We start from the raw sequence: 11,685 nt of genomic DNA, 5'->3' as shown, positions 1-11,685 counted from the left end.
CTCAGGCACAAGGTGGACAGCTAGAGCTCTGGCCTCCAGGGTTCCTGATCTGGCCCCTTGCCAACTTCCCCACCTCCCATCTAATCCAGGGCTTATCTCTGGTTGTCTCTCCTACCTGGCCCTCTGCTGTCAACTTGTCCCCAGTCATTCAGTTCCCCAGACAGCAATCTATGTGGGAATCAGACCATGACACTTGCCTGCCTAAGACCCTCTGAAGGTTCCCATTTTTCTTACATAAAATCCCAACTCTTTAGCTTGGCCTGAAAGGACACATCATGTGCCCATTCCCCTATCCCCACCTGGGATGCTCCTTTCCGACATCTGTCCCTTGATTTCTTTCCTCCAATCACACTGGCCTCTTTGCTGTTCCTTCTGAGATCTTTCGGACCTCAGAGCCTTTGCATTCACATGGCCTCTGCCTGGAAAGCCCTTAACCCTCAATTTGTGCATGGCTCTGGCTTCCCTGGTAGCTCAGCTGGTAAAGAATCTGCCTACAATGCAGGAGACCCCAGTTCGATTCCTGGGTCAGGAAGTTCCCCTGGAGAAGGGATAGGCTACCCACTCCAGTATTCTTGGGCTTCCCTAGTGGCTCAGATGGTAAAGAATCTGCCTGCAATGTGGGAGACCTGGGTTTGATCCCTGGGTTGGGAAGATCCCCTGGAGGAAAGCATGGCAACCCACACCAGTATTATTGTCTGGAGAATCCCCATGGACAGAGGAGCCTGGCAGGCTACATATAGCCCATGGACTCGCAAAGAGTCAGACACAACTGAAGTGACTTAGCATACATATTGTACACAAATATTTTAGCACAGCTCTCCTTATCATGAGGTCTCAGCGTGCAGTTCTCTCCGACCAGCAGCTTTATCTAAAGGGGCCCCACTCCCCACAAATCACTCTACATACAGCACCTTGCTTTATTTTCTTCACATCACACAGCATTGTCTGAAATGTCCTTGCTTGTGCATTTTCTTGTTTATTGCCCATCTTCCCCAGCCAGAATGTAAACTCCAAGAGGGTAGGTGCTGTCTCTTATTCACATCTGTATTCCCAGCACCTCTCATCCCCACAGAGTGCCAGGCCGCAAAGAGTGCAAAATAAATATTTGTTAAATGAACGAGGAGGGACAGGGGCCGGTGGAGAAGAACCTCTGAGGCCTCTGCAGAAACACTTCAGCTCAGTGATGTCCATTTCTTCTTTGTACTCCTCCTCCCTATACCCACCAGCTTTCATTGGTTTCCTCCCACTCCAGGGGAAAGGGTGAGGAGATAAAAGAGGCAAGCCCAGAGCATGCCTGGATGACACGGCCCTAAAGTGTGGGGCAACCCCCAGCCCATTGGAGCTGTCTGAGCTTGGGGCAAAGATCCAGGAGGCAAAATCTCAGTCCTGGAGACCACAGAAGTGAGTGCGGGAGGTCCAAGCAAGCCTGAATTGTCCCGTGATTGAAGTCTTGATGACCTCAGAGCTGGGAGGTTCCTATAAAATCTTGTGGTCCAGCCTCCACTCCCAGGAACCGAGGTGATGCTCGGCCAACACGGCACGCCACAGAGGAGCAGCCTGAGGGAGGAGAGCCGTCGGCTCACTTGCAGACACTGACCCACTCAGTGATGCGGCACTCCTCACAGACCACGAAGCAGCACCAGTGGAAGCGGCAGTGACAGCGCTCACTGCGTGTCTGCCGAAGGATGTTGTGGCCGCGGCCGCAGCACATGCTGCCGCAGCCGTCGGGGCCCGCGCTGCTCTTGTTGCACAGGCGGCCCACGGTGCCCGCCGAGTCCAGGCGCGGCTCCCGCTCGCAGAAGTCAGGCGACTTCTCGAAGTAGACCAGGTCGGCGGGGCTGGCGCGGCGCCGTGGCCCCGGAAGGCCCGGGGCGGGCGAAGGTGCCCCCGCAGGACCGGGCTCCAGCTGTCCGCTGTTGCGGTTGTGCGGGCGGATGAGCGTGGCGCGGTGGAAGCGGCTGCGCAGCAGCGCCCCCACCGCGCGGAACTCGGGCGTCACCTGCCAGCAAGTCTTGAGCTGGCAGCTGCCTGACGTGCCGTGGCACTTGCACTTCCGCCGCATGTTCTCCATCACCGCCTGCAGAGGGAGGCATGGGGGAAGGTGACGCCTGCGGCTGGCCCCACTGCCCTCCTCCCCACGCAGACCTTAGCTTGGGAGAATCTCAGAGGCTTTGCAAACCAACTCCCATTGAACAGAGGCAAAGGCTGAGGCCCGAAGCCGGTGGGTGCGGGGCACAGCTTCTCAACCAGGCAATCAGGACAAGAGTTCTGCCTACCCGTCTGCTGTTCTGTCCCACCTCCCACCGGTCAGACCCCAGGGGAATTCCCTCCTTCCTGCACCCCTCCTCTCCCACTGCCTTTCCCAGCAGCTGCAGGGGGCCCTTGGGGCTGGAGGCTCTTGCTTCCTGAGGGGGATCCCAGATCCTCAGGGAAATTCCCTCTTCTTCCAACCCTCAGGTGGGGACCAGGAGCAGGGGTGTGCTGGCCCCACTACCTCCCAGCCCAAAGCCTCTGGCCTCACTCCAGGCTGTGAGCAGAGACTGTGGGGAATCTGAGAAAGCCCCTTTCTTCCTCCGGGCCCTGTAGCACTTTGCAAGAAGCCTAAGGGGAGGGCCAGGGGCTGGAAAGATTTCCCTTCCCCTCCTCTCCATCATACAGGCTGGGGCTTATTCTGCCCAGCACTGAGTGCCACCATTCCTCCTAGGAAACAGCATCAAGAGGAGCCAAAGGCTCTACCTGAATACGGAACCAAAGGGAACACAAACAGCCAGACCCCCAGGGGAAGGAAAGTAGAGAGAGGTTCCCAAGCCTCCAAGGGAGCTAGTTACCGTAATACAACCTACCCACTTCTTGCCCAGCCCTTAGCCTGCTCTCCTGAGTCTCCTCCCAAAGAGCCCCTTCACGTTATCCTCACCAGAGACCCCAGAGGAAACTGGCCACGTGCCCCTCCCCCTGCTCCACTCCAAAAACACAAAGCAATGATCTGGGGCCTTCAAACCTGGGCAATGGGGCCATAAAAGAGGGACCTCATTCCTCCAAGTCTTAAAAGGCTCTGCAGCTTGTATGTGCAGCCTGTGGTGTCAACACCACGTGGAAAGCAGCCCAGTGCCTCCCCAGGCCAACAGCTCCAGAACATCTGCTTCCCACAGGCAGCAGCCATTAATTAACTAGTTTAACAGGGAGGAGGAGGCACTGTTGGTATGGGCTGAGGTAGTAATGGACGCTTGGGAAAAGAGCTGCATGAACAGGGCAGAACCAGGTGGGAGCTGGATGTGACCTGAGGGTGGATATGCCTCAGTTTACCTCACCTCTCAGTCATGATGGGAGAGCTGAATCAGCTCTAGTCTTTGTGGAAGAAGGAGGTGAACCGGCCTGGGCTGAGAAGCCAGGAGAAGGGGGAGTGAGATGGAGAAAGTGCCAGCCAGAGTGAGGGGAAGCCAGACACAAGGCCTGAGCAGACTGGGCAGGGCCAAGAGAAGGGACAGGGGGCTGAGTAACCAATAAAAGATGGTGCTGAGCTACCATGAGGGTTAGGGAGGCATCTTCACATAGACTACACTATAGAACAAAAGGGTTCAGGACTCAACTGCTTGGAGATGAATCCTGCCTCTGCCACTTTCTCACTAGTTGCATCACCTGAGCCAAGCTTCTTAGTCTGTTTGTGCCTGACTTTCCATATCTGAACATGAGGTGAATAATAAAACCTTCATAGGTAGGTGTAAGTGAAATACGCTAATATACAGTAAAATGCTCCAGGTCAATGCCTAACAGAGAAAGGACTCAATAAACTGAATGTGTGCTATTACTTTCCCTTCTTTCTTTCCTCCACATCTCCCTCCCTTTGTTTCTTCCTTTCTGTCCTCTCCCTCTCCTCCCCTCTCCATCCTCCCTCTCCTCTCCTTCATCCTCCTCCCCCTCTTCTCCTTTCTCTTCTTCCCTTTCCTTCTCCCCCCCTTCTTCTCCCCCCTTAAAAATGAATGACTTTTGAGGGAGTATGAATATTAGAGGTGGCAGGGGGTGCAGAGAAAGGAGGATGAAAACATAACAGTACCACTGTGGCCCCAGGGAATCTCCCTTTGCAGGAATTTCTCATTCTGCACAGAAAGCCTGGGAGAGGAGGGGTGTCTAAGCACAGGGAAACAGGATCATGGAACATTCACAGTAGGGAGACTTATGGATCATCCAGTTCAATCTTCTAACTTTATAGGGGAGGAGACTGAGTGGCAGAGTAGGCCTAGACTTGGAGGTCCTGACTGCAACCCAGAGCTCTGCCCTCTGCTCACAGCAGGAACTGGGAGGATCAGGCTGCTCAGCAGAGGGGAAGCTCTTCCAGGGCAGAGACTGTTTTGCCCTCATAGCCCCAGGCCTAGTCTGGTGCCTGGCACACAGTAGCTAGCCAACACACATTTGATGACCAAATTAGGAGGGGGCAATGATAAGTTGGGGCTTCCCTGGTGGCTCAGACAGTAAAGAATCTGCCTGCAAAAGACCTGCATTGGGAAGATCCCCTGGAGAAGGGCATAGCAACCCACTCCAGTATTCCTGCCTGGAGAATCCTCATGGACAGAAGAGCCTGGAGGGCTACAGTCCATGGGGTCACAAAGAGTCGGACACGACTGAGAGACTAAGCACACACAACGACAAGCTGCTGAGTTAGGGATAGTGGTACGGTCTCCAGAGGAGAGATGAGCCCGAAGGAGGGGAGGGGCCCTAGGCCAAGGGGTCTGAGCCGGCCCAGCGGGGTGGGGCGCTCACCTGCCTTCCTACTCGGTTGTTGTGGAGCCTCATGCGCGCATGGATGTCTCTGTGAGGTTCCCGGGAGTCCAGAAAGTCTTTAGAGAAGCGCTCTCCAAAACCCACGTCAGGGCTGCAGCCACCCCACTCCCAGGAGTCCTGCAGGCCGGGGCTGGCAGGGGGCAGGGCAGGGTGCTCGGGAACTCCGTGGCTCAGGCCCTTGCCGCGCTGCAGCGCTTCCAGCTGCAGGCGGTGCAACTTGCGACGGAAGGCCTCCTCGTCGCCGCGCCGGGACGCGTCGCAGCCGCAGGCCCTCAGTTTGCCCAGGGCGCAGGCATTGGACACCGCGTGCACCACGCCGGCTGCCGAGATGGCGTAGGCGAATGCACTCTCTCGGAAACCTGGGCGTAGAAATGCGGGAAACGGCCTTTGAGGGGCCTTCACATCCCATCCCTCTGCCCTCCCTGCTCAGCTTTCTCACAGCACTGAGGGTAAGCAGAGGCCCAGTGGTGGGCCGGGGAGGGATCTGGTACAAGGACATAGAGAGGGGCAGAAATTACGCTGCCGGAGGTTCTGCAGGCAGGATGGAATGGGGGAGATCTTCCCCACAGCTCTCGTTTTTGAACTCCTTTCCCTTCACCCTTGGCAAGCTCAGAGTTTGTGTCTACAGCTCTCCCGTTGGACAGACACTATCTAGTAAAAAAAAAATTTTTTTTTTGCCATCAAAGACTTAAGTTATTATCTCTCATGCAATATTTGCAATTTTAAGATAAGCCTGCAGAAAGAAAGCAAATTTTAACCTAAAAAAAAAAAAAAAAAAAAACCAGTGATGGAATTCTGGGCCCCAGGGGATGGTAATGGGCAGAAGGGTAAATAAGAGGAGATGGTGTCCTCCTAAGGTTCCCAGCCCCAAGATATCCTGACTGCAGCCACCTGCTTGGGCACATCACAGAACACCCTCTGATGGCCAGGTACCAGAGGGAGGGAAAAGAGCCAGGGGAATTTCCCCCTTCCCTGCACACGTGACATCCCAGAAAGTCTGCTCAGAAAAGGGTATTGCCCAGCCACCCTGCCTGTGGTTTCTTCAGGTCAGCTGAAGAGATTGTCTCAAGGATGCTAGGAGTGAGCCCCCTGCTGACTCGGGGTTAAGAGTAGTCATGTTGAACACTGAGAATGAACGGTTAGCTAAGGTAGATGCCTTCATGAGATGCTCAGGGGTGCAAAGCTTCCACGATGGGTGACTCTCAGGAGCCCAGGACTTGTCTACACTGCTCCTCCTCCTTGACATTCCTAGCTTGAGCCATCCTCTGGGTCTGTGGCAGGGGGAGTCCTACTTGCAAAGGAGGGTTGGGCTTCTGGACCTGCAAGCTGCATCTCATTCTGCATCTGAGAAAGGACCGGCGAAGGGTAGGTCTCTGACCAGCCTCTGAACCCGAGAGAGTCTGAGCAGCGGAAGAAACCAAGGGCAACAACAGCTCCCACATGAGCAGGAGATTCGGCTGAGCCATAGACACCTGTGGGGGAGCCAGAATTCTCGGCTGGGAGCTGATGGCTTAGGAGAGGCCAAAGATTCAGGAGAAAAACTCCCGATCCTAGTACCTCAGCATCAAGATTGAGAGGACTTGGAGGCCTCACTGACCCCAGAGAGCCAACCAGGACTGGACAGAGACCCTAACCCAGTCCTACCCCTAATGCTCACCCTCTGCGTCACAGGGCCCTGTCCCCCTCTCCCTGCCTGGCAAAAAACAAAAACAAAAAACAAGATGTGTAAAAGAATATGAACTCTGGTGCCAGACTGCCTGGGTTTCAATCTTGGCTCTTCCACTTACTAGCTGGTAATAGAGTGACCTTGGCCAAGTGACTTGACCTCTCTGTGCCTCAATTTTCTCATCTGTAAAACATCTGTCTCATTGTTGTTCCAAGAACTGAGTTAAGAAATTTAAAATGCTTAGGATAATACCTTACTCCTAGTAAGGACTACATGAAGTGAAAGTGAAAGTGAAGTCACTCAGTCGTGTCCTGTCCGACTCTTTGCCCACCAGGCTCCTCCGCCCATGGGATTCTCTAGGCAAGAACGACTACATAAACACTTGATATTATTGAGAAGTTCCTTCCTGCTGTCTGACTTCACCCACCGCTGCTGCAGTTTCAGGCTATTGCTCTTTCTTGTTTTCCCCGCCAGGCCTGGAGCTCTGCAGCTCATGGCCCACTTGAGAACAAATCACTTGGGTCACCAGAAGCCCATAGAGCAGATGATCCCTTTTTAGCTTCTCATTCCAGCTGATGACGTCTCAGGACCTTTTCTAAGAAAAAACCAGCTCTGAGGAAACAGGAAGGAATAGAGAATAGGCAGGAGCCCTCAGAAGGGGCCCTGGGAACCAGTGGGAGTTGCAGAAGAGTAGACAATGCCCTGGGAGGTGGGGCCCAAGGGAAAGAAAGGCAGACTCTATCTGAGGCGCACACCCTGTATTTATCCCTTGCCTTTTATCTGTGGGACCCTGAGCAATTATTGCTTGGGGTGGGGGAGTCATCAGCCTGCTTCTAGGACAAAGGGCCATATATAGACCACCAGAGGCAGCCCAGAAAGCAACCTTCCCAACACACACACACACACACACACACACACACACACACACACTCTGTACAAAAGAGGGGTAATGGAGAGCTGGGCCCAGCCTCAGCTCTCCCAGCTCCCAGGCCTGGCCACTTTCTACCGAAGGACATTTGGCTCTGCAGAAGACCTGCTGCTGAGTAAGAAACCCAGATAGCACAGTTCCCAGTCCTCTGACCTTGTCTATGCATAACACCAGGAAAGAGCAAGTTGCTGGTCCCAGGAGATGTGCTGGGCCAACCCAACCACCATCTTCCAGGCTCCATTACATTCAAGGGCAGGCCTAGAGGAGTCTGGAGAAATGTAGCCCACAGTCTACAGAGAACACCCCTAGCGACCCCAGGCAGCTAAAGACACCACCCCATGGCCTCTGGCACCTCTCACAGCCACATATAGGAGTGACCAGGCAGGGCTTGTATGGCCACCCTCTGCTCCAAGCATTCAGAGAAGTCCAGCCCATTGGGTCTGCCCCCAGCTCCCATTCTGGGCCCCAGTTTCGGTCCTGGCCCCAACTGTCTGGGGCAGACACAGGCACAGTGCCATCTGGCCAGCTGGAGGGGGAGAGGGGTGGGGCCTTGGCCAGCTGGGCTGCCCGGAGCACTGGGGGGTGGGGGCTCGTTAAGACGCACAATTAGCCGCCCTGCCTTTGATCTGGGACAGGGACTGCCAGCATCTAACTGGAGTCAGCTGCTGCTACAGGACGCAGCCAACGGCCAGGAAGGGGCTGGGGGAGGAGGTTTGGAGGGCAGGGAAGTGTGGGGGAGAGAGGACTCGGGAGCCGGTGGGAACTAGGAAGGTTTAAAGAAGCTTGGGACCTGCCCATTCAAGTCAAAGAAGGAGAAGAGGTGGAGAAGTCTGGTCTCCATTCCCTCCACACGAATAATCTGTGTGCAAATAATCTGTGCGTGTTCATGTTCTCGGCCTGGGAGAGAGAGAGAGGGTTGCCTATATGTGGGAACACTTAGGGGTGACACTGATGCAGCATCACATCTTCACAACTATGGGTGGGTGTTGGTGTGTGAGAGTGCGTGTGTACATGTGTGCATGCCAGCTCCATTTTTTGGATTACTTCTCCATCATACCAGTTCACCTCTGGGCATCAGGTAGGAGGTCATGGTGGCCTTGCAGCTTAGGAGGCATTATGCAGGGGGTTGAGTGCTATCTCTAAGAACAGCTGGCCTACACTTGAGTCCTGGCTCTGCAGCTCATGTACAAGCTGTGTGACTAATGGCAAGTTACCCAACCTCTCTAAGCTTCCTTTATAAAAGGAGGATAATGATAGAACCTAGTGCGTGGGGTTTGTTTGAAGACCCTACAGTACAGATAAAGTGCTTCAGAACAGTGATCAGCACACAGCAAGTACTTAATATGTTTTGGGTAATTAGTTCGATCCCTGGGTTGGGAAGGTCTCCTTCCAGAGAAGGGAATGGCAACCCACTCCATTATTCTTGCCTGGGAAACCCCATGAACAGAGGAACCTGGTGGGTTACAGTCCAAGGGGTTGCCTAGACAAACGAGAATAACAGGACTTAGGTGATCCTGTTAGGATATGATTAAGATTATGGTTAGGATAATCATTAGGATATGGCTGCCTGTGCCTCAGTCTCCCCATGTGAGTACCATCACATATCCCAAGCCCACACATAAAAACAAGACTCCCTGAGGGTGAATGTAAAAGGGAGGTGGGAGACAAAGAGCCAGGGCCTTGGAGAGCAGAGGCTAGACTCTCAAATTGCTGGGTTCTCCTGGGCTGGGAGCCTGGCTTACTGCAGAGCCTCACACCCCCTCTTTCCATCCATTCTGAATGAGTCTGGGCCTTAGGGAGGGCAGTACCCAAACTGTGCCAGTGCTCCAGGACCTGCTGCGTGAATCTACTCTCTCCACCACATCTGTCCCTGTCCTCTCATCCCCTCTAACTCCAGTGCCCAAGTCCAGCTCTAAACAGCCCATTCCTCAAATCTCCCTCTGGTCCCTGCATCCTGAGTAAGAGATGGAGTTCTTTAATCCACATAATAAAGAGCCGCCCCTTCTAGCCAAGTTTGTCCAGCATTTCACCCACCCAAGCACCAACGTGTGAGTCCTCAGAACTGAAAGCTGGGGATATCAGGATCCTTGGGTCACAGCTGCCTCTGAGATGGGGGTGGTCCTCTCACAGTTTATTTAGGACTCTAGTCCCCTAGAGACCCCACTCTCCCTGCCTCCCTACTCCCAGGTTCCAGCAGCCCCACCTCCCTCTGCTTAGTTGGGGAAAGCCCTACTGTGTGTCCTGCTTCCCTAGCACCCACTCCAGGTGCTCAAACACCCTTCCCTCTACCTCCTACATGAGAACTCCATCCCTTCAGCCAATCCATCGCAGGAAAAGTGTCAGGACAATTAGATGACAGTGACAGCACTCAGGTGGAAGACCTGGGGGACCACCTCCTGGTAGCAGTCTCTGAATTTTAAACGCAGCGTCATGCATGTGCATGCTAAGTCACTTCTGCCCGACTCTGCAACTCCATGGCCCGTAGCCCACCAGGCTTCTCTGTCCATGGGGATTCTCCAGGCAAGAATACTGGAGTAGGTTGCCATGCCCTCCTCCAGGGGATCTTCCCCACCCAGGGATCAAACCCACATCTCTTATGTCTCTTGCATTGGCAGGCGGGTTCTTTACTCACTGAGCCACCTGGGAAGCCCAAGTGCACCTTTAAGAGAACTCCATCGGCAGCCAGGGTCAGAAGAGGGGTCATCCTACTGATACTCCATGTGGGGAAACTGGGGTCACCTGATCTCCTCATGGACAATCTATGTCTTGAAAAGAAGGGAGACTGGGGGAAGAATCCAGCCCAGGGGCTCCTTACCGCCAAGACTGGCCCATGGGATTCAAATTTAGCTAGCCCTTGAGGTGATGGGCCAAGAAAATGGTCCCAGAAGAGTGTGGAGTGAGTGAGGCAGGGCAACGGTGGCCTTGGGAGGTGAGGAGAGGGGTGGGTGGTGGACATTTCTTTCCAGAAGCCCTCAGAGAAGGCCATCCTCCGAGGAGGATAGAAAGATAGAAATGAGGTGTTGCAATGGGGGAGGTGGGAGCGGGGGGAGAGGCAGAAGCCACAGAGGTAGGCCGGTGTTGTGAGGCCAAAGGCAGGAGCCCAGCCTCCCTGCAGGAGTCCAGGAGCGGCGCTGTCCCGCCCCCTCCCCGCGCTGGGCGCCGCCCCGCGCCGGCTAGCCCCGGCAAGTCTCCCCCCTCCACACCTCACCTCCCCCCCTACCCGTCCCCCCAGCTCACCTCCCGCTTATTAAACTGCAGGTGAACCCGGGAGCGCCTGGCACAGCGCCAATCCCGCGGGGTTCCACCGCTCCGAACTCTCCCCCAAGCTGCAAAGTCCCCGTGTCCTCCACCAGCCCGAACGGGCCCCCCCGCCTCGTCGAAGCAGTCGGGGCGCCTGGGTTCACTCGGCCTAGAGGGGGCAGGAGGACCAGAGAGAAAGAGGGGACACCGAGGCCCCGGGAAGAGGGGCGGAGAGCTAGCCTCGCCTCCCCATAAGAGACACGGTTGCCCAAGTCCTCAGAGAGCGGAACCCGGAGCAAACTCGAGGCCAGCGCTGGCGAGAACCGGACTTCGGGGAGCGCGGGTGACCCAGAATCCCGGAGTGGGTTCGGGCGCGCGGCAGCGGGGAGCGCCGGCCCGGCCCGGCCGGGGCAGGAGAGATGCAGGGGCCTGTCACTTCGCGTCCGTGAGCCAGGCGGCAGCGGGGGCGGACAGGGCGGGGCGCCGGGCCGGAGTTGGGCAGGCCAATCGGCCGGGGGTCGCGGGCATCCTCTCCGGGCAGATGGCGGGAGGGGCTCCTGGGCGGCGGGGCGGGCGGGGCGGGAGCTCGGGACGGGGTGTTGGGGGGGGGTCGCCCTCTTTGAGAGGCGCGCGGCTGGGGCCGGGAGCCGTCTGCCGCGGCCCGCGGGGATTAGTTCGCGGCTGCATGCCGCCACACGCGTCGGGCTGGGCTCGGCCGGGGAGAAACAGCGCCCCGGGCGCGCGGGGGAGGGAGCAGGGAGAGCGCGCGGGGGCGGGGCGGGCGGCAAGGGGCTGGGCTGGGGAAAGCTGGGGTGGACCCTGACCTGGGGGCTCCGGGATGCGCGGGGAGGTCCTGGTGGACAGGGAATGCCCCTGACTGTTCTTTCTGAAATTAGGGTACATTAGAGTCTGACTCTCCCAAAAGCCCCTGGGCCCAAAGGGCACCGAGTACAGGGGTACCTGGCCTTCTCTGCTGTCACCTGAGAATCGTACAAGCCCCAAGGAGTCAGGTCCCCACGCTGTCCCACCCAAGTAGTTGCACGGAGGAGAGATATACCCAGTTAGGCCCATCCAG

At 56.1% G+C, this 11,685-nt stretch overlaps 1 protein-coding gene across 1 annotated transcript in view; it reads right to left on the bottom strand.

The window, feature by feature from the left end:
• Positions 1-903: 903 nt before the first annotated feature.
• Positions 904-11,685, bottom strand: part of WNT10A (Wnt family member 10A) — a 13,176-nt gene continuing 2,394 nt past the window's right edge. The window contains exons 3-4 of the mRNA XM_004004935.6: positions 4,756-5,135; positions 904-2,077 (exon numbers count right to left, since the gene is read on the bottom strand). Coding sequence (XP_004004984.3) covers positions 1,580-2,077; positions 4,756-5,135 — 878 coding nt within the window. The 3' untranslated portion in view covers positions 904-1,579. The remainder of the gene's footprint in view (positions 2,078-4,755; positions 5,136-11,685) is intronic.

Source organism: Ovis aries, chromosome 2 (assembly GCF_016772045.2).
Source record: "Ovis aries strain OAR_USU_Benz2616 breed Rambouillet chromosome 2, ARS-UI_Ramb_v3.0, whole genome shotgun sequence".
In the NCBI taxonomy this organism is placed as follows: Eukaryota; Metazoa; Chordata; class Mammalia; order Artiodactyla; family Bovidae; genus Ovis; species Ovis aries.
The sequence above is the reverse complement of the archived record's forward strand: the minus strand, read 5'-3'. Positions and strand labels throughout refer to the sequence as shown.